Source organism: Mauremys mutica, unplaced genomic scaffold, assembly GCF_020497125.1.
Source record: "Mauremys mutica isolate MM-2020 ecotype Southern unplaced genomic scaffold, ASM2049712v1 000170F_np12_subseq_2783730:2963042_obj, whole genome shotgun sequence".
Taxonomy (NCBI): Eukaryota; Metazoa; Chordata; order Testudines; family Geoemydidae; genus Mauremys; species Mauremys mutica.
The window spans coordinates 90,932-112,836 of NW_025422869.1; the positions used below are offsets into that span (position 1 = coordinate 90,932).

At 57.2% G+C, this 21,905-nt stretch overlaps 1 protein-coding gene across 7 annotated transcripts in view; it reads right to left on the reverse strand.

The window, feature by feature from the left end:
• Positions 1–1,527: 1,527 nt before the first annotated feature.
• The window catches only part of LOC123356995 (centrosomal protein of 131 kDa-like), a 28,577-nt gene continuing 8,199 nt past the window's right edge, over positions 1,528–21,905 (reverse strand). For 6 of the 7 annotated variants that reach the window (XM_045000257.1, XM_045000252.1, XM_045000253.1 and 3 more), the window contains 17 exons: positions 20,922–21,035; positions 19,993–20,142; positions 19,295–19,412; positions 18,267–18,386; positions 17,337–17,505; positions 17,078–17,178; positions 16,507–16,689; positions 15,825–16,016; positions 15,173–15,310; positions 14,349–14,474; positions 13,891–14,007; positions 10,407–10,509; positions 9,087–9,288; positions 8,496–8,603; positions 7,695–7,812; positions 7,274–7,348; positions 5,683–5,867 (listed from right to left, as the gene is read on the reverse strand). In XM_045000257.1, the coding sequence (XP_044856192.1) occupies positions 5,721–5,867; positions 7,274–7,348; positions 7,695–7,812; positions 8,496–8,603; positions 9,087–9,288; positions 10,407–10,509; positions 13,891–14,007; positions 14,349–14,474; positions 15,173–15,310; positions 15,825–16,016; positions 16,507–16,689; positions 17,078–17,178; positions 17,337–17,505; positions 18,267–18,386; positions 19,295–19,412; positions 19,993–20,142; positions 20,922–21,035 (2,281 nt within the window). In that variant the 3' untranslated portion in view covers positions 5,683–5,720. Of the gene's footprint in view, positions 1,860–1,987; positions 2,049–3,662; positions 3,860–4,014; positions 4,193–5,682; positions 5,868–7,273; positions 7,349–7,694; positions 7,813–8,495; positions 8,604–9,086; positions 9,289–10,406; positions 10,510–13,890; positions 14,008–14,348; positions 14,475–15,172; positions 15,311–15,824; positions 16,017–16,506; positions 16,690–17,077; positions 17,179–17,336; positions 17,506–18,266; positions 18,387–19,294; positions 19,413–19,992; positions 20,143–20,921; positions 21,036–21,905 lie in introns of those variants that run through there. The other variant, XM_045000258.1, reaches the window with a different exon arrangement.

The following is a 21,905-nucleotide window of genomic DNA, read 5'->3' on the forward strand; positions in this document are numbered from 1 at the left end:
ACTGGAAGTACGCAATCAAGCAGCAGCAGAGACCAAAAATCAATCAATCAAATACAGGGCTGTCCTGTGTTATATGTAAACTACTAAGAAAAGGGAAAGTTTACAAAAAGATTTGAGAAGGTAAAGTAACTCCCTGTGCTAGTTTCGTTTAAGTTAGGATGGTTACATGCAGCATCTTTCTTCTGCATAGTAAAGTTACAAAGCTGTATTAAGTCAACGTTCAGTTGTAAACTTCTGAAAGAACCACCACAATGTTTCGTTCCGAGTGACAAACAGCCTCCACTCCCGAGTGCTCATAACTCTGAGGGGCTAGTGGAACAATGAGAATCCATCTGCACAGGAAGCAGCAATGCTGTAAGGGCCCAGCAAACATTGCTCAGAGCCCAGCCCGCTGTCTTGGCAGATCCTGGCACCATTAGCTGTAATGGTGGCCAATCCCTCTGCTGCAGGCAGGAGCCTGGGGGAGAGGTGCTGGAATGAATGGAGACGGGTGAAGAGACCCCGGAAGGTGCTGTCTCAGCCTTCTGGCCTGAAATGCTGAAGCAGAGGCACCCAGCTGTTGATTCCCTTGGTAGCGTATTTATGCAACAGGGCCCCCGTTATTAAAGGGTGTCAGTGCTAGTGGCAGGTGGTGGACTAAAGCCTGGGGACTGAATTCCGCTCCCTTGGCACCAGATAGCTTCTTCTGTGCTGCCTCACCGCTGGCAGGAGCGCAGCCGACGCCGTGTCTACCCCAGTTATGGAGAAGGCCGTGCTTGAAGCAGCCTTCTGCGCATGGCACGGAGCGTGACTGTACGGGCTGTGCTGGCTGATCACTAGCACCAGGCCTGGGTGAGTGAGTCGCCAAGGAGGAGCAGCCTGCTGCGGTGGGAACCTTAGCCGGGATTTCCTGACTCTGATGCAGTTAAAATGCGAGCGTTAACCTGGCACTGAAGGCAGGGCGGGGTGCGTGTTGTGTACCAGCCAGCAGGATTGCCAGGCTGGAGAGCACAGCCCTGACCAGAGACACGTAACCCAGGGCTTCTGCTGATCACCCATGGGACAGCGATAGCTCACTCACCCCCACTGCCATGGGCTCAGTACAGTGGTCTACCGATGTCGGCCACACCCAGAAGCGTAGTGATTGGGGAATGGAAGCCGCGGTCCGGCTTGGTGTGTGGGCGTAAGGAGAGCAGAGGGGGCTGAGGGCTGGCTCAGCTCTGCTGGTAGAAAGCAGTGAAGGTGCATTCCCCACTAACCGCTCTGCTCCATCCCTCCAGCCCTTTGCTGCAAAGCGGGGACGAGTCCTCATTCACCGCGGGCAGCCAGAGTGTCTGGATCACACTAATCCCTTGCATCTGACCGAGAGAAAAACCCAGGGACCAGCAGGTGTTCGGGGGAGGCCCAGGGCATGGGCCCACGCTGATGAAGGGTGGGAGGACTTGCCCTGGTGCATACCCAGATGCTGCTCAGTAAAGGGGTCAAACGTTTGCTCTTTCAGCAACTGCACAGCACCTGCCCGTCCCCCCAGCAACCACAGATCAGATGGACTTTAGAAACACGCACGCAGTTTACTGTTAAAATACCACACAAAAGCCTGAGCACTGGGAGTCCTCTCCAGCAAGGGGTCAGGCCGAGGCACAAGTAACGGAAGTTGTAAAAGGAGAACAGCACAGGAGGGGGAGACTCCACTTCCAGCCCTGCGCACACGGAGCACAGACCCACAACGGGCCACTTCCTGCGACATGGGAGCCCTTGTTCCTGCCGTACTGTGGGAGGGCGACGGCGCCCTGGCGGCTGGGCTGCTAGTTAGCAGCCAGCAACTGTTTCCGCTGTTGCTCCAGCAGGGCCTCCAGGTGATCTGCCCGCTTCACAGCTGCCTGGAGCACACAACAAGACAGGAGAGGGAGCCGAGGTTAGACACGTGGCAGAGGGGCACAAGGAGGGACAGAACCGGTGCCAGAGACACTACCCCAGCATCAAGGCTCCTGCCCGCAGGGACACTTACTTCGTACTGTTTCCGAAGAACATTCACCGTCTCCTCTTTCTTCACGATGGCCATCTTCACTCTGCACGGAGACAAGGGAGACACCCGACGGCCGTGCTAAACACCTGACACATGGCTGGGATTCAGCACAGCAGCGGCCAGCGACAGGCGCTGGCGAGGTGACAACCGTCCCTCTCCTCTCCGGGGACTCACGAGCACACTCATCGAGCCTGCTGCGCTGACGAGGGGGTGTCGTGCATCGGAGGTTAATACAACCCTTGCTCCCTGTTTCTGCCACCCTCTCGCACTCTTCCCTGTTATGACATGGAACAGTTTGGGGACTGGATCAAGCTACCAGTGCCGAGGAGGAGGAGGTAACTTACCCAAAATGCACTGAGCTGACTTGAACCCTAAACACTGCCTTTCCTTTCCAGCCTCTCGCAGGTGCTAGCCGCACTCCTCTGCCGCTTTGCCAGCAGCCTAGCACAGCCCTTTCGGCTCCAGCAATGCCCTTGGCACCAGTCTTCCTAGCGCCAACTTCCCAGCGACTGCATGTAGCAGAGAGCTGGACTCGTCACCTCACGCACAGCGTGCTGGTCTCTGCAGCAGCCTCGGCCCTGCAGGGAGGTCACTGATGCTCACCCTGCTGGATGCACGGTGGGGAAGCCGGCAGGCTGAGAGAGGAAGCGTCTCACCCCAAGCCATAAAACATGTCAGTGTCAGAGCAGGGAGCTGCTCCCAGATCTCCTGACTCAGCCTTGTGCCTTACCACAAGACCATCCTCCCTCGTCAAGAACACGAGGGGCAGAGACGGGCCCAGGCGGTGGGGACGAGGGGACACGCAGAGGGGCTGGAGCGGTCACACAGCCTGTGTGCAGACACCAGCACACCGCACCCAGGGCCCATTCCTCCCCAGGAACCTGCCGAGTCCTGAGCGCACTTAAAACCACACAGCACGAAGGACAATGCCCGCAGCCAGCCCCAGGAGTTCATGTCACTGTAGTGCTCCACCCGACGCTGCCGGTCAAGAACCCCTCGCCCCAGCTTTGCCTGCCAGGAAACAGCCCGTCCCCCTCCCACCTGGCCTGATGGTGCAGTCTCCCCCCCCCCCCCGCCTCCAGCTGAGGGCTCTGTGCTAGAATTCCCCATCTTCCCTGATAGCGGGATCACCTCCCGATCTGCTCGGCCAGATTCTCAGTGCTGCTGTTTGCCATCTTTGGCACACTAGGTCTACAGAGCCAGGTCTGCTGCAGGGGCGGCCTGGCTATATCCATGGCAGCACCTGATTGGAGCCGATTGTAGGCCGGGTATAACCCAGTTGCTCCCAGCGCTCCTGGATAATCACACTGAACGGCGCATGTGTGCGCACACGTCTGCACTCCTCTGTCCTCTCCTGGCAGGAATATCTACAGCACCAGACCAGCTAGAGCCGCTGGGCCAGCGAAGGAGCAGCTCCTGGGGCTCTCCAAGGAGAGGCCCATATGTCTGGTGCCATAGGGCTGCCACTGGGCCCAGAGGGATCATCAGCAGAAACCACAGGCAGGTAGCTACAGTGACCCACGGCTCCATGCAGGCAGACGTGTTAGAAAATGCCGTGCTGGGACCCCGTGTGCCATGGGTCTGTTTTGCATACGTGACACAGGCCGTGGGGCTCGAGCTGCCCCCAAGCCCCACGGAGCATGAGCTCAGCCCTCACCTCTTATGAACCTCCTCCAGCTCTTCATCCTTGTCCCGCGCTATCCTGTCCAGCTCCAAGCGCTGGCGGGCTCTCATCTCCGACATCTCTGCCTTCAGCCGCTTGTTCTCCTCCTCCGTCCCCACCAGCCTGTCCGCAAACTCCTGGCGAATCACCTCCGACAGACTGCTCCTCTCCTTGGCCAGCTGGTCCTTCACCTGCAGGGGACAGGAGAAGTGAGGTGCTCTGAGGGGCACGGAGCATCCAGGGGGAGCTCAGTGCTATACGAGGGGGCGCTCACTGGAGCGCATCCCACACACCTGGGCAGCAGAGCTCCTGCCTAGTCCCAGTGCACAGCCTGCCCCTCACCCACCTTCCTGATGTCTTCCACCTCCTGCTCCTTGTGCTTTACGAGGCCCTGCAGGTGCATGTTCTCGCCTTCCCGCTCAGCCAGCCGCCCCTTCAGCTCGTTGCAGCGCTCCTGCAGCTTCCGCTCAGACCCCTCCAGCTCCTGCAGCTCCGCTTCGTACTTGTCTCGGACCTTCTTTATCCTGGGGGAAAACACAGGAACAGCCGGCCTGGATCAGAGCCGAGGCCCATCTAGCCCCGTTTCCCACCCCCAGCCAGCACCGGATGAGAGGTGTAAGAGCCCCACAGCAGTAGATCCAGGATAATCTTACTCCACATTGGGTCTCAGCCTTAAGCAGATGGTTTCATATCCCTGCCCCAAAGATGTAATTCTGGTAACTCTGGATGTTCTTGTTGTCCACAGAAATGTTCCATCCCTTTTTGAATCTTGTTAAATTATTGGCCTTAACTGCCTGTGGCAGTGGGTTCCACAGGCTAACCACACGTTGGGTGGAAAACCCTTCCTGTCGTCATTTTTCAATTTCCCACCTTTGAACTAAGTAGCACGTCCCATGGTTTGAGGGTGTGGGGCAGGCAAGGATGCTGGGTAAATAAGGCCCTAACAGGAGTCAGGTTACAGGGGAGGGAAGCTCGGTGAAGGACATCAAACTAAGACAGCTTTCACTCCCATAGGTGGCCTCCTCAGCCACCTGCATGGCATTGTGGGAACCAGACACTGGGCCTGTATAAAGGAGGCCTGCCCAACGGCTATGGAATATCATTTGCAATCCCTCCTGGTTTATTTAACCCCTTCCCAGCCAGGGGCGGCTCTAGCCATTTCGCCGCCCCAAGCACGGTGGCACGCCGCGGGGGGGGGGGGGGGGGGCGCTCTGCTGGTCGCCGGTCCTGCGGCTCCGGTGGATCTCCCACAGACGTGCCTGCGGAGGGTCCGCTGGTCCCACGGCTTCGGTGGAGCATCCGCAGGCACGCCTGCGGGAGGTCCACCAGAGCCGCCTGCCACCCTCCCAGCGACCGGCAGAGCGCCCCCCGCAGCATGCCGCCCCAAGCATGCGCTTGGCGTGCTGGGGCCTGGAGCCGCCCCTGTTCCCAGCCATGGGCATGGATGGGTGCCACCAGAGCTTTTCTGTGGGGAAGCATCTGCTTCGCCATTCAGCACTCAATGGTGCAAACCTTCATGCATGCTACCTCTTCGCTCCAAAATTAACAGTGTTCAAAGTGCACACACAACTGTGTGCCTAACTAGGTATGCAAGGTTGCGAGTGACGGTGCAAACTACTGTGCGCCTTAATTCCTGGGCCAGGGTGCTCCAGAGCCCCCCAACTCACTGATTGGCAGAGGCCTTGGAGGTTTTTCGCCTTCCTCTGCAGCGTGGGGCATCAGTCACTTGCTGAAGGATTCTCTGCAGCGTGAGGTCTTCAAACCACAATTTGAGGACTTCAATAACTCAGACATAGGTTAGGGGTTTGTTATAGAAGTGGATGGGTAAGATTCTGTGGCCCGCGTTGTGCAGGAGGTCAGACTAGATGATCATAATGGTCCCTTCTGACCTTAGAGTCTATGAACCACTGCTCTCCTCCACTGAGGTATGGAGCCTGGGGCATCCTCCCACACTCCGGGTAGCGTATTCTTGGCAGGGAGAGGTGGGCCCAGCTACAGAGCAGGGCTCACTCACACAGGCTCAGTACGTCCCTATGGCCACCTGGCCCCTTCTTACCTGTTTTCTGCCACCCTCTCACATTCTTCCTTGGTAGACGACATGTCGGCCTCCAGGCGCTGGATGACCAGCTCAATCTCTTTGTCCCTCTCTTTCCTCACCTCCTCCTTCAGCTCCCGCTCCCGGGAGAGCAGCCAGGCCTCCTGGGGACAGAGTCAGACATGGGGTCAGGTGGCAGGAGATCCAATTACAATGCGGACTGGGGGAGGGAAGAGGGGGCAGCTTCAGTGAGCAGCTGTTGTGATAACTGGGCCTCCGCATTTACCCTAACTGTGAGTTCAACTGTGGGAAGTGACTGAAAGTTCATACGGTGCCACAACAACCAGGCCAACAAACGCTGATGGGGAAAGGTGCAACAGGAAGAGACAGACAATCAGTCCAAACCAAAAGGCTTCCTGCTACATCTCAAGGGCTGCGTTAAAATCATGCCTGATAAACAAGAACAATGTGACACCAGAAATTATGAACCACCTTGGTGCGCTGGAAATCAGGCCAACAGAATGAGAGGCTGGGCTTCCCCACCCACCACTTCTTTTTGAGGTCCCCAGAAGTGACTTGGGGTTGGGGGCTACCGCAGCACGGGCTGAACGAAAGCAGGGGAAGGCATTAGCTTTGCCATTAGAGTTACCAGCTCCTGGGACCCTGGACTTTTTCCTTCCTAATCCTGAGCAGACCAGGATAGAGAGGGGGGCGCCCAGGTGACATCACCACCTCCACTGGCTCCAGCTGAGTCCTGACCACCACCTGGGATGTGAGACTGTCACACTCCTCCCCGCACCTGGTGTCTTCTTCCCCACTTTATTTTTCTCTTGGCTATCTCCCTGCTTTTTCCTTCTGTCTGAGGAGTGTCTGGCTTAGCCAGCCACCACAGTGTATTTTGCAACAGTGCTGCGAGCCTGTGACCAGAAAGGCAGCGAAATGCAAGGTCCTAAACAGCCTGTCGCTGGTACACGTTTGCCAGGTCTCAGGGTGGCTGATCAGATCGTGGGCTGGGCCTGGGGTTTCCCAGCAGCGAGGATGCAAGTGAGAGTTAACAGCAGAGACTGAAGCTGCATTTTCTCTCATCGCTGTTCTTCTCTCTCCCCTTTTGTGGGTCTTTGTCTTGTTTTGTCCTCTAGGAAGCGGGATGGGACTTTAACAGCAGCGCCAGCTCCAGCCCCCCTCGACTAAAGCCATCCCTTTCCCCAAAGACGGTTATCACCGTCTTAACACCATCCAAGAGACGGTCAGACAAGGGGGGGCTTTGTAAAACCTCTCTCCAGCTACAGGGAAAGGGAACAAGGGCTGCTGTCAGCGTGAAAGCTTTACTCAACCCGTTATATTCCAAAGGCTCTCACTGGGTTTCTGTCCCGTTACTACCAGGCGAGAAGGCCGTTGAACGGTGTGTTTGCCATGGTGCTAAACGGGCTCAGGTCTCGGGTACCAGCCCCCAGACTGGCACTGTTTAATGCTGGACAGTGACTGGGTCATGTTAACACCGACTCTTTGGGCCTGAATATTCCATCTAAATTCATACAACAGCCACATTCGCCGCCACGTGTGCCGTTACCTCCTTCTTCATGTAGTTGGCCTCCCACGCCTGCTTCTCAATCTCCAGCCTGTCCTTCAGCACCTTCACCTCCGCCTGCAGGAGGGAACAGTAGGTGAGAAACCTGCTCAAGGGAGTGCCACGCACCGCTGGCCAGCCAGAATGCCCCATGCATTCCGCAGGCGAGGCCCAGCCCCTGCTCCAGGGGGGAGTCTGCTTCACCCAGCACACTGCTGAGAGGGGGCTTGGACCAGCACGGCAAGCTGCACCCAGTGCAGGAATGTGGGTGTCCAATCTGCACCCCATGGCTGACAGGAGTGTGGGGTGCAGCTCATTCCAATCTGCTCACCAGGCCAGCCTCAGGGCACCCACGGGGCTATTCTATCGCCCAGGGCTAGAGCCAGGAGGAGACCACGCGCATGGGCTGGGGTCTGGGGCAGACCTGGTGCCGCCTCTCCTGCTCTTCCTTCCCCTTTTCGTACTCCTCCTTCAGCGCCTTGGTGACTATGGAGCCGTTCTCCTCCAGCTGCCGCCTCAGCTCCTCCAGCTCCGCTCTCTGCCTGTCGGACACAGGGTCAGCGCTGTCAGATCACTGTCACAATGCCCCTCACCAACCCATGGCCAGCGAGCTGGCAGCCCTACTGGACTCAGCAGGACTCTCGCCAGGTGTCAGTGGCCCACCCTGGCCCCTTCCAGCACTCGCAGCACGGCCTCCCCAGTAAAAAGCCAGCCCTGCTATCCCTAGGCCCAGCAATGCTCGTCCCTCCATGAGCTCCCTCACTGCAGCCAGACTGGGCCATTCCAGACAGGAAACAGAGCCATTCTGCTTCCACAACCCGGGGAGCAGGAACTGGCCGTCTCCGCTCACCGGGGAGCGCAGTGAGAAGAACCTCACAGCTGACCTCTTCTCCAAGCCCCACCCGGCGGGATCAGAGCTGCTTTCCCAGCCCTTTCCTCCAGTGTGCTTGCGACCGCGCCCCAGGGCACAGGCTGCAGGGTCTGCCAAAGCCAGTGGGAACGGCAGCCCCTGAGAGACATGGGGGCCGGCGGAGACAGGATTTGGCCGAAAGGTCTGCTCTCCTGCTGGACTAACAACATGGTTTTAGCCAGTTCCTTGCTCAGGGAAGAGCCTGAGACCCCCAGTTCCACCAGGAGACTGGTAACGCCCAGCACGGGCATTCGCCTCAGACAGCCCAGACGAGGTGGGTGGCGTGAGGCAGAGCCCGATGCCTAGTCTCTGCACCTGGCTGCCTGCTGATTGAGCCGCTCCTTCTCCTCAGTGACCTCGCTGTAGAGCCGGCGGCGCTGCTGCTGGAGTGCCTGCTCCTCCTGCTCCAGGTGCTTCTCGTACCTGCCGTGGGGGAAGGACCGCTCAGGGGACTCGCCTGCCCTCACAATGCTGGCCCTCCGGGGTTAGGAGTTTCTTAGTGGGACTCAGATCTGCAGGGCCGCTTGCCTCTCCGCCCCCTGCAATGCCCCAGCCCTGTTACGCCGCTCTAGCTTTGCGGGAAGCATTCGTTTCCCTGCGAGCTGCCCTCGCCTCTCCTCTGAATGTGGGGAAGGAACTTCTGCAGCTGAAATCCACCAGCAGGCCGCAGGCGAACAGAGGATATTGGCAGCTCATCTCCGGCTGGGGTGCTGGAACAGTCTGGCCGATGGGTGCTAGTTTATCCAAGTGGGTGGGACACATGAAGGCTTGAGGCAAAGCTGCAGCTGCCCATCCAGCCTAGGGGTGATTATCTCCCCCGACACCCTCCCGACTCCCGCACAGGGCAGAAGCAGATGGGAAGGATCCAGTGTGAAACTCCAGCCCTTCCTGTGGGTCCCTACGTACCGCTGCCTGGCCAGCTCCCTCTCCCGCTGGCCCTGCTCCTCCTTCTCCCGCTCCAGGAGCTCCCTCAGCTCCTCCGTCTGGCGGATGTAGCGCTGGGCTGCCCGTTCGTCCGACTGAAGCAGCTCTGCCTCGTGCAGCGTCTTCAGCTTCTTGATCTCCTGCTTGTGTTTGGCGATTAGCTTCTGGATCTCAGGCTCCAGCCCTGGGGGTTGAGGCGGGGGACACTCAGCTGGTGATACTCATGGGGAAGGATAATGGTTCCACACAGCCCAGGTGAATGGGTCTCTCAGAGTGTAACATACTCACAATGTCCTCGGAAGGCGAGTAATGGCTCTGCCAGTGGTTAGCTCTCACCACGTCATGGCCTGGAGACAGGACAGGCAGCTAAAGGAGTGGGAGGAAGGGGGGAGCGACCCAAGCTTTCCAGCTTCAGGACTGACTACCCCATAACATCGATGGGGCAGGCTCCGAGTCCTTCCACCATGCTCCCGGGGAACTAAATAAAACTCTGCTGTACCCAACTCAGAGCTAACCCTTCTTCTGGGCTTCGCCGCGGCCTGCTCGAGTGTAAACTGCCAGGGGCAGGGACCGGCCTTGCATCGCATGCAGCATTACTTATGGGGCGCGGGGGCGGGGACTTGCTGAGCATGAACCAGTCACTTTATTGTCAGCTCTGGCCAAAACGCAGCCTGGGGGCGGGAAGAGGGAGCCGCCAACAGGAAGGACAAAGGACCCAGAAAGCGCAGTAAGGAAGGACCCTGCACTGGCACCTAGGAGAAGGGGCTGGATGGGCTAACAGGGCTTTCCCCTCTCTAGCTGCTAACGCTCTGTCTGCTGTGACTACTCAGTACTTGGCAACTGGAATAAAGGACAAAACCAGCAGGGAACCTTCACTGTTACTGTGAGCTGAGCTTCAAAAGGGAGATGACAAAGAAAAGCACAAAGGCAGGGCCAGGATATGGAAACGCACCATGGGCAATTCCTGAGCCTCCCCACCCGGGTTGTTGATTTAAGTTACTGTTCAGGGGCATGTGTCAGAAAACAGGCTCTTGGCTCCTCAGAAGAGCCTGCTCTCAGCCCAGTACCTCACAACCCTCCTAGCCACGACTAGCTGGGGAGTCAGAACAGGCGATTCCAGCTCCTGCTCTCACCTGACCAGGCTGGAAATGCACAAGCAGAATAGCCCTGACATGTGGGCTCTTCAATGAGGTGTCAGCAGCTCCTTATGGGCGGGGTGCCCGCTGGTGGGGGTGTGCATGTGGGGTGGAGGGACAGGCACACACTGGCTTTCACACCTGCAGAGAGAGGAACCTTCTGTACCTTTCACAGTGATTTCTTTGATCTTCTTGGTTTTCTCATCAATCCATTTCTCCCGGCGGATTTTCTCAGTCGCACTCATCAGCTCCTTGAGTTTCTTGATCTCCTGTTGGGAAGCGAATATCAAAACTTCAGAGACAAGATGGAAGGCAAAAAAACTCCTTACAAATGCAGGTTTTCCCATTGAGAGGAAAGTCCCTAGCACCAGGCAAGAGCCAATGACCTTTGCTACGCATGGACAACCTGGACAGCCGCAGCCCAAGCGCGCACCCCACAGCTAGGCAAAGACACACTGTCCCAGTGCCTTTACCCCTCTCCTTTGACGGGGCCACTACAGCCCTGCGGAGCTCAGAAAACAGGAGCAGGGGAGTTACCTGTTGTAGTAGGAAGCCCTTGGAAACCAGCTGGAAACGTGGTTTAGGGTGAATCCAGGCTGATGGTGCCTATCTGAGGACAGAGAGAGGCACCTGTGCACATCCATGCGCACATGCAGTTACCTGCCTGGAGAGGCGTGTACGGAGTGCCGTGTTCTTTGATTTTCCAAACCCCTGCAAGCCCCGATTCAGCACGGGAGCACGGGGGCTATAGGAGGAGGACAGACAGATGCACCTTTCACAGGAGCTTGCAACGTCACAGTTGAATCCACACAAGCTTTACAATGCCACACAGCTCTGCTAAAGAGGATGTTTTCTGGCCTTCCTGCAGCAGGCTGTGCAGGGCATGTCACTCCTTCCTTAGACACTACTGCTTTGCCAACTGCTTCCAATTCTGTGGGCACAGGTGATGCTGGACACTCCAGGTCCTACTGCTCTCTAGGGCGCTTGTTTGGGAGAGCCAGGATGCTAGCTCCAGCGTCCTGGCCAGTCAAATATAAATCATTAACATTTGGCATTAATAAGTTTCCATGGAGGTTTCCGTTGAATATAGCATGCTCTAATTGCTGGCCGGAACGCAGTGCTCCTTGTCCACACAGGCTGCAAAGCACCCTGAATCCTTTCGGATGTAAAACACTACTGAACCGTAAGACAGCTGTATGACCTGGACTGTTTGGAAGGATGGAGGGAGGGGGCCATTCCAAAGGGTCTCTGGCTCTCTCTGGACAGTGCGACCCCCTCTAGGGAGAGGAGACAGCGAATTGCACAGCAGCAAAGTCAGAAGAGGAAGAGAATGATGGCTCTGACTCAGCCCGAGCCCAGTAACCAGTGCAGGCAGGCAGTGCGGTCGTGCCTGTTATTGTCAATGACCAACCCTCTGTGTCCAGCTGTGAAATCCTCCACACCCTCCCTGTCCCAGGCAGGGGTTTGCCTATTACCATCTTGATGCTTTCACCTGTGGGTGCTCAGAGAAAGTAGCAGCTCCAGGTCAGCCAGACAGTGCACGGAACAGAGGTGCATGGCACAGAGAGAGCCAAGAATAGATTTATCTCCCATAGGGGGGCCAGAGTGTGCCAGACTGGGGAGAAACCCAAAGTCAGAGAGCCTGGCTGGGAGCAGAAACCCAGCAGGGGACTGTGGTGATGACAGGAAGATGCAGCCAAGCGGGTGAGTTAACACGGGGACAGTGCTGGAACAGCACTAAGGAGTCTCACAGCGGGTCCTGCACCAGAGCATCGCTGCCCCTGCTCACACAGGCGAGTGAGTGCAAGTCACACCTCAGCTTCCTGTTAACCGGCTCCAGGAAGTGCTGAAGGGGTGGGGGCTGCACATGAAAGCACCAACTGCTCATTCACCCCGTGACTCAGAAAGCAGATGCAGCAGAAGGGAGCAGCCGAACTAGCTGGGCAGTGGGGCCAATACAGAAACCTGCAGCTCTCAAAAGAGCCGAGTGGCAGGAAGGTCCCATGAACCCACTTCCTCTGCGCTGACCAGCATGTGACTGGGGCTAGCAAGGAAAGGAGAAGGGGCTCTTAACTGCTTGGCAACTCGGCTGGCCCTTGAGAAGCCGAGAAAGGGAATTTAACCCATCACATAAAGGGTGACCCGGGGCTGGGGCACCAGCGTGCGACTCAGGAAGCCTGGGTTCAACTCCCTGCTCTGCCACAGACATCCCGTGTGACCTTGGGCAAGTCCCTCAGTCTCTCTGGGCCTCAGCTCCCCTCTGTACCATGGGGCTAACAGCCCTGGCCTGCTGCACACGGGGGCGTGAGGATAAATGCACTAAAGATACTACGGTCATGGGGGCCAGATGAGTACGTGGGGCAGACAGATCATGGCAGGAGCCCTCAGCCCGGGTCTGTACCACCCCTCACTGTCCCCAGCTAGTCTCTCGCTGCGGCGGAATCAGCCTCACATCTCGACCACGTGCTGGGCCAGCTCAGCCCACTGCAAGATGCGAGTCACCCAGAGGCTCCGGGGAGCACGAGCGCACTTGCCTTTCCCTCCTGTCTGGACTCAAACTCTGGCTTAAAACCAAAGTGAAACAAGTTTGGTGGGTCTTGACTTAGTTTCTATGCGTCCACGTGACAAAGTGGCCACGGTTTGATGCTAACGGCTGTCTCCGCTCCATGCAGGGCTAGGAAATAAACAGCAGGAGGTGCGACAGGTCAGGACTGGGGTTCGTGGGCAGGGAGCTAAGAGCACAATAGTAGGAGGTGCAGGAGGCCCATTGTCAGTGTGCGTGGGAGGGTCGGGCACCCTCGCCAAGGAGTCAGTTCAGAGCTGCTGAGACTGGCTGACGAGAACAGATCCAAACTCCCTCTGAGCAAGGCGAGGAGATGGGTTGCTGCTCTGTCTGACCAGCGCACAGGGACTGAGTCATGGGTAAAACCCGGGCAAAGGGAAACGCAGGATGAGCGTTCCTCCCGACGAGGCAGCATCCCGCCGAGGGATGGAGAGCGGCGGGAAGGGAAACAAGCTGAGCTCTCAGAGGCTCTTTGCCATCGCTCACTCCTAGGGTTCCCCAAGCCACATTACCCTCAGGCCCTGCGCATTTCCAGCCTGGGAACAAGCCCCTCTTTACAGGATCCAAAGCCACCGTGAGAAATTCTTCTGCAGAGGCAGGTTTGTTCTGGTGCCTAGCATCCCTCTCCACTGGAGTAAGGCCTCACCCGGCACTGCCCAGCGGGCTTGGGGCGTCACCTCCGCAGCCTGGCTTCAGTTGGGAAACAGGCCGTCCTCAGCAATCTGACACCAACGGCTTTCCATTGCGAGCCCGGCTCTAATTCCAGTCTGCTCAGCCAGGCAGGGCTCGAATGTAATGCAGCAGCCCCAGTCAGTCAGGATGGAAGCCTCTACCTGGGAACGACGTGCTTCCCGCCTCCTCTGGCTTGCCAGCTAGACTCAGACTGGGACCCACCCCCCCGGGGGAAGCTGTGCTCTCTCCCTTTCATCAGCAGAGGTAGCCAGGACCTAAGAAAGCCCCCAGATTGGAGAGGAGACACTATGCTCTGCCTCCGCTTGCACTCCGCTGTGATGGTCTCAGAGCAAGTCTCGTCTCTGCACTTCCCACCCCCCAGCCATCCCTCCCTCCCTCCTCTACACCTTCTCACCAGCTCATGCTGCTCCTGCATTTGGGAAATCTTCTTGGTGTATTTCTGGTCCACCTGCTTCAGCTCTGCCACCACAGCCTCGCACTTCTCACTCAGAACCTTCTTATCGTCAATCAGCTGAGAGAGAGGGTGGGGAAGGTTAGGTCACCCCGCTCGGGACCCAGCACCCACGTCGTGGGCACTGACTCCACTGCAGGTCCTTGGGAAGTTAAAGGATGCTCTGCCAGCTAACTACCCCGAAGGCTGGTATAGAACCTGCTCCCTCCCCACCAGGCAGCCCCTTGCTGGAGAATGGGAAGCAGGGCCCCGCCCCCCTCACCCCCAGGCACAAGGGCCTTTGGAAGGAGTTTGTAACTGGAGCAGACTCCCAATGCTTCAAGAAGGATCATTGGAGGGGTGCGAGGAGGGGGCTCCTCGCTTCGTGATTCGAAAGCGTCCCACCCGGGAGGGGAGATTACCTGGTCGATGAAGGCCAGGTGTCTCTGGATTGCAGCCTCGTACTGCTCTCTCTGCAGCTGGAGCTGGTGGCTAAGCTCCTTCTCCGTCTCTTTGACATGCCGCACGGTCAGTTCCCGCTGTTGTGCCTGTCAGGCGCAGGGGAAATAACCACAGGACATTAGGGGGAGCTGCCCACAGGGAGCCGGGGCTGGCATGACCAGGGCACAGAGAGGAATGGTGCCTGCCCACTAGGTTCAGCTTGACTGGGGTTGAAGGCTCCCATTCTAGCCTCCTGGGGCTGCCAGGTCCCAGTGTGAGTGGGTGGGGAGGAGAGAAAGGGAGCAGAGCACAGACTGGGCAGGTGGGGCCAGCAGTCCTGGCATGCTAGTGCCCTTCCCTTTCCTGAAGAGTTGCAGGCTGGATCAGGAGCGTGGCCAGGACTCAACCAGCTCCCATTAGGGTCACTGACTCTGTCGGGCACTTTGGCAGTACAGAGAAGGCTCAGAAGTTCCCACCTGACTGGGCATCTTGTGGACAAGGAGAGTGAGGGTGAGCGCACCATGGCGGGAAGGGATTGCCCAGCCCCCGAGCTGGGCTTTCCCAGACCACTGCCAATGGCTCAGCCCACGTCAGCTCAGGATCCATCCCTCTGGTTCCTCCACGATAGCTTGGCACCGTGATGGAGAGGATCTGTCCCTAACTTGCCATGGGAATTTAGCCTGGCAAAATGCTTGCCCTTTGGTGCAGGGGGTGGTACAGTTGCCCTCTCAGATGGTAGAGAGTGCAGGCCAGCCCTGAAGGCCAGCTCTGGTTCCCACTGCTGATGAGTGTCTGGGCTACCCACCAGCGCGGTCTGCAGCAGGGTGATGGCTCGCTTCTTCTCCTCCACCTCCAGTTTCAGCCTCATGATGGAGCTGGTCACCTCTGTTGCTACGGCTGAAGCTTGCTCCAGGTGGGCCACCTCCTCTTCCGACAAGAGCCCCTGGGAGAAGAAACCAGCTCAGTGTAGGACCAGGAGACCCCCTCTTCCCCCCAGCTCATTCCCACCACCATCCACCCCCAGGTGTCCAGAGGCAGGAGGGACTCAGCCACTGTACTGTTAGGCCTCTCAAATGGGCTCTGGAACCCCAGCCCTCACCTACAGGACAGGTCTCTCGCTAACCTCTGGAATGGAGACAGCAGATGTTGTATTCCCTTTCTGGCCTCCAAAAGCCACACCCCAACCCGCCCTTGCCCAAGGCCAGGCCTTTTAGAGACTCTGCCTCCCCAGAGCATTCTGTAGGAGTCAAGAGAGCAAGATGTAGTGGAACATGGTCCTAAGGCCTCGGTGGCTTCCCTTTTCCCAGCGAGGATGTCGACGGATCCATTTCAATCTCCATTACACTGGCCCCATCTTCTTCTGTTCCACAGCAGCTTCAGAGTGGAACAGCCAGAGGGCAGGCTCCTATTTAACACGTAGTCTAGGTGCTAGTCTAACACACTGCCCTGCTGCTCACCTCCTGCTGAGTGGCAGAGGCAGCGGATCTGGGCCGCTCCTGCTCCGACTTCTCCATCTCATCCAGGAAGGTGATGATGCTCTGGAGCTTGGCTTCGGAGAGCAGAGCCCCGTCCCCAGGGACGCCGGGGCAATGGTTCAGCTTTCCAAACTTCTCCAGGTTATCAGCAGTCAGGGAATTTGAGTCGGCCTCCTGCCCAGGGAGAAGATGTGTCGCATTCATGGACCCAGCAACCTGCAGGGAGCAGTGCCATGCCCTAGCACAGCAGAGAGCGGGGACTGCTTGGGAGGCAAGGCAGTGGGTGAACAATCAGCTGTCACCAATGGAACCGAGTTCTTCCATCGCCCCCTAATGGCCAGTCCTCATATGGACATGCTCACTCCCCCTGTCGGCAGGAATTCTCCCTGGACAAGCGCAGCCTGGCTGAGAGAAGGGTTTTAGCAAGGCCCTGCTGCTCCTGGGAGGCGGGAAACATGCTTCAGTTCCCCAGCCAGGCCAAATTCCACCTTGTCCCCGACTGACACTCCCAGAGGCACAGTCTGAAACGGTGGCATTTCACAGGCATTAACTTGTCATCCCGTCTCTGACTGTGTGGCAGCAGCAAGCGAGCCCTGGGAGGGAAGCCTCCTTGCCCAGCTGTGTCTAGGGGATGGTCTTACCCAACCCTGAGCCCTGACGTTACCCCATCTATCCAGGCATATTTGTCTTTCTTGTAGAGCTTAGGTTGGGGCATCAGCTCCGGCTCCTCCTCCAGCAGTTTGAGGGTGTCCAGAAGCTCACTGAGGGTGACCTTGGACTGGGCTCTGCTGGTCGCAGTGACCCCTGTCTGCAGCTCCTCACTGGCCAGCTCTCTGGAGTTCACATCCTAGGGAAGAAGGGGTGGGAGGACTTGAGGGAAAGCCCACGCATGGTAGAATGGTTTACAGGGCCTGCCCAGCTTGTAATCCGGGTGTTAAATAGCCACAGAAGGCAGGGGGCTCAGTGTGGCCTGATGCAGAACAGGGAGATCAGTAGCCCTTTGACTCGAGAAAGGCCCAACGCACAGTCACAGCTTTCTCGGCAGTGGGGCCATTCTCCATGCTCTCATGCAAGCCTCTTCAGCACCGAGCCCTGGGCCGGTTGAGCAAAGAGCTGAGCACCTGCTGCTCCGCACTGAGCCTCACTGGACTGAAAGGGTCTGGAGGGAGGGAGAGCCAAATCCAGTGCCTGAGCTTTCGAAAGCCCCAGTGACTGGAGAGAAGAGCTGAGCCCACCTGCGGTTTGTCCTCTGCCACGTTATCCTGTCCAGTACCCGAACCGAGCCCTGGAGGGCACATTTCTTCGGGCTCGGCAGCTGCTGCACGGAAATTTGCATCTGTGGGAATCAAAGCAGCATTCACTGCTTTACAGCAGCCCAAGAGCCCTGGCCCTCCTTTCGGCTTCCAAGCCCCAGCACCCTGCTGCCCTGGCCCTCGGCCGCTGGCAAGAGGTGCACAGGGAGCTACGGCCCGAAGGTCTTGGGGAGATTCTCACCTGCATTATTGGCTTTGACGATGCTGTTGGCGGGACTGATGTTCTTCACAGAGGCCGGTTTGGTGGGTTTTTTCCTTCCAACCTGTCTGCTCTCCTTCAACAGCACCAGCTCCTCCTCCGCGAGGCGCTTAGCATCAGAGGCCTTTTGGGCTCGTTTCTGTTGAAGCTCCTGTAACAGGGGACTGTCCGTCAGCATCCTGCCTGGCACAAGGCCCCCCTCTGCCCATGCTGCTGAGCCCCTGCACCACTCAGTTTGTGTGATCAATGGCTGGGGGCAGAGGGTGACAGCTTGAGCACTGGGAGATGCTAGTGAGCACAGCAGGCACTGTAGGGTTAATGAGATGACAATCCCATCCAGCAAGACCGAGGACATCACTTAAAAATGAACATGTCCATGCTGCATCGGCAGCCCCCGGAGACCGAGCCGTCCTGCGCAGGGCGGGAGTAACCACGGTACAGACTGCGAGATGCTCCGACAGCGCAGCAACGAGGGCACGATACATAGGACAGACACTGCATGTGCAGCAGCAAAGCCAATGCTCCCTGCCAGTGCGCGTCAACCTGCCCTGTGGGGACCTGCTCCTCCCAAGAGTGGAGCCCTGTCGCTGTGGCCCACGGAGCCGTGGCCTCTCTGCAGGGGCTGCCAGTTCGGATGCGGACGGTTGTTATCCAAGAGCTAGACTGGGATCGGCTGAACGGCAGGAGACTCCAGGCTGGCCATGGCAGAGGTGCTGTATCCCACCCCACACTGAGCTGCCCAGCATCCCCCCAACTCTTCCCCCAGCTACGCCACATGAAGCCCTTGTGAAGGCGGAGAACTACCCCTCCCCGCCCTTGCTCCCCCCACCCCACATTAAAGATGGCTCCTGCGTAGGTAAGCCAAACAAACTGACCCACCCATTGCTCAGAGCCCACTGGCCCCACCATTACCTGGATAGCAGCTCGCCGGGCCAGCTGGGCCTTTTCCTCCCGGATTCTCCGTCTCTCCTCATCCTTCTTCCGCTGCAAGTCCAGGACGTTCCCCTCCTCCATTCGCGGCTGCTGCCTTTCCTTCACAGAAGCACAGATGGACGTTATTGAGAACTATGGATGCTCCTCGCCAGCATTCGCTGCCCATAGCAAAGAGATGCAAACAAACTACATTTCCCTCCTGTCTGGGTTGCCCCAAACCCAGAAAGTTTCCTACCCCAACCCTCTCTTTTCAGAGACTCTGTGCCCAGAGAGGTTTCACCCGAGGGTGCATGTTTATGAAACACTAAAAGCAATTATCTGCTGGCTGGGTTTGAAATCACTGATGAGACAGGCTTAAAAATAGAATCACACATGCAAGAGCTATGGGTTTTTTCCCCTAGTTAGATAAATAATTAAATACAAAGAAATATAAAAAGCTGCAGATGATGCATCACTTCCTAAGGTGCCAGTTATTGCCAATGGAGCACAACACGCCAACAAAGGACATCACTGCCCTAGACGTTACGCGTGCCCAGTAACCTGACACTGGAGGAGGAGGACTGGAGCCTTCAACAGGAGCTACTGCTGTTACTGCCAATCAAGTGGCTGTTTGCAGCTACGCCAGGGGAAGGGAATGACACTTGGAGAGACCACTCAGAGGCTGACGCAAGGGGCTTGTGGCCTGGTTTTCAGAGGAACTAAATTCCCATGGATGTCGCCATCCAAACACCCAGGCCAGCGGTGCTCTGAGCTGCCACATGAGCCACCCGGGTTCGATGCCTGGGCCCTTCTCTGGCTCCATGAGCCTGGAGGGGCCTAATGCCGCTCAACACATCCCTCTGGCTACATATCAGACCCCGTCCAGTTCTCAGCTGGGTGGCTTGGTGGCCAGAGGGGAACTACTTTTTCTGTTTCCAAGGGCAGCAGCATGCCAGCGTCACACAAGGCTGTGCTGGACTGAGGAGTTGGCTCCGAGTGAATACCCAGGAGCCCTGTCTGTGACAGACCTCTCTCTTGGAAGCCAACAAGTGCCCGAGAGCGGCTGCGCCCATCTTGTGCCTCTGCGAGTGGCGTCGGTACCAGCGCTGGATGGTCACAGCTGCCAGGTTAACCTGATGAATGAACCTACAAGGGAAAGAGGCGGCTCAATGAGACTGCTGCAAGCACACGGGCAGAGACGACACACCCACAGCCTGAGGCACTACTGACCACCTCCCTCACATGGTCTCGCCGTTCAGATGGACATGCCCACATGGGGACAGTTGTTTCTGGGGAGATTAGTCAGAAGAACGGCCATACTGCATCAGACCCAAGGTCCACCTAACTCTTCCTGTACGATCAGACCACACAAGCTCACAGAGAGTCTGAAAGCATAGACTCAAACCGTAGGCAGGACTAAATCGATGTAGCTCCATTGAAGTTAATGGAGATATGCCGATTTCTACCAGCTGAGGATCTGGCCCACAGACAAACCCACAGAATATGCACATCCGAATATGTTACTGGACAAAACCTGCTCCCTCTCCCAGCTTCTGTGCTGTATCCCAGTTCCACTTCCCCATGCCCTCTGCAATCTGCCTTGACACTGTCCATTGCCTCCCCCAGCCCTGGCATTCCCTTCTCCCCCTCCATTAGCCCCGAACTTCTCCCACCCTGCCTGAAAACTCCCCCTCCCCCCACCTTTCCGTTCCGCTCCCTGCCTCACCTCTCTGCCTCCTCCTCCGTCACCTCCTTCCTCTTCAGCAGGCTGCTGCTGTTGTTGTGGGGCATTATGTTGTTGCTGGAAAAGTTCTTCTGAGACTTCTTGAAGCTGCTGCTCTCACTGTCCTCCATCGAGGTCGCCTTGATCATGTTGCTAAGAGAGAGGAGGAGACTGTCTAGGGCCATCCTTCTGAATGCCACATCCACCCAGCGGGCTGGCCCAGTGCACAGGACCGTAAAAGGCGCTTTGCTGTGCCCACCAGCCAGACCCATGGGCACCCAGAACCGTCTCACTCTGCATAAAACCCAAACCTCTTGCTGGACAAGTAACTGCTCTTGGGCTTCACCCTTTGCCAGGGACCGGCACCCAAGGGACGAAAGCACGTTTCAAGAGGTCAGGAAACCTTCACAGAGGAGAAGGCATTTGCCTATGGCCATACAGCGAGTCAGTGGAACAGCTGAGAATATAACCAGGAGTCCTGGGTTGCTAGATCTCTGCGAGCACCTGCGCTGTTCAGGCAAGCACAATGAAACTCCATTTGTAAAGAGTGACTAGGGCTTTAGGAGCTGAATGGAGAGTCAAACACTCAGTGTTTCAAAGAGGAGCCCCCTCCCTTCGCCATGTCTCACACACACCCTCAGTTCAAGGGCTGGACCAGTTCTGAGCCCTCAGGAGGTGCCTGGAGGTCCACGGACAGGTCTGGGAACATTCTATCAGAGCTGCTAGCAGTCGTCTGGCATGACGCAGCTAAGGGCCTGCACTGAAGGAGACTGGGCTGTCAGCTAGCAATATCAGCCACACTTAGGAGGTGACACGTTTTAAGACACATCCTTTCTCATGTGTCTAAACCGCTCCTGAGCGTATGGTGCAAGCCAGGGTCTGGTCACCCAGTCCAGGCCTGTCCCCCCAGCAGAGCGTTCACCCATACGTACTTGAGGGAAGTTGCTGCCTGGTTGGAACTTTTCGGCGTGGAGGCCTTGTCTGTGGTGGAGTAGTTGTTATGCACCATGGTGGTCACGCAGTTGCCCATGGCCCCTTTGTTACTCCTTGTGTGGAGAGAAGAATGAGACATTAGGACTGGCTGGATCAGAGCACAGAAATGGGCTCTTAAGATAACTCCGTACTGTTTCCCCAGCACCCCAAATACTCACAGCTTCTCTTAGGCTTTCAGGCATTGTTACCCAGTGCACTGCTGCCCAGAAGGCCGCTCCTAGAAATGCACTTGTCACCCAGAATGTACTCCTCCCCAGCGGGTGCACAGCATTACGCAGAGAGCTACACACGCATCCCCTTAGCGCAGGAAATGTGCTAACATGGGACTGCAGCCAAGAGCCTGTGGCTTTGAGTCTGCTCGTCCCAGCTTTTTCAATGTGTTGGTCTGGCGTAAGCCTTGCCTTTTGCAGCATGGGAAAGGAGGGAGTTTCAAATGCTGCATTGCAAAACCCTCTGTACATATTTCCTATACCATCTAGTCACCTGCAGCACAGGACTCCTGCACTCTAGAGCAAGTGGAGCCACTGTACTCTCTAGTTAACGAGTGAGGAAGGAGCTTCGTACCCAGTGCACTGGAGCTACTCTACCCAAAACATTGCCGCTAAAGCCATCTTCCTCTCCTGCCATGTTCTCCTCAAACCCCTCTGTCAGCTTCCTGCCTCTTCAACACCAGGTTCAGCCTCCTCATCCTCACCTGTGCAGCTCCACCCCCTGCCTTCTAACAGCTGCTGCCTTTCCCTGCTCCTTCTACTCCTGGATTCACACTTCATTCATTCCCTCTGCTAAATCTAGAGCAGCATCTCTCTTCCTGGGCACTAAGCAACCTTCAAAGGTCTCCTCTCCAGCCCAACCTTCCATGACTAATCTCTGCTCAGATGCCATCAGCCCCCTGTTGCATCTGACCCTTAGCTATCGCGGTGCAG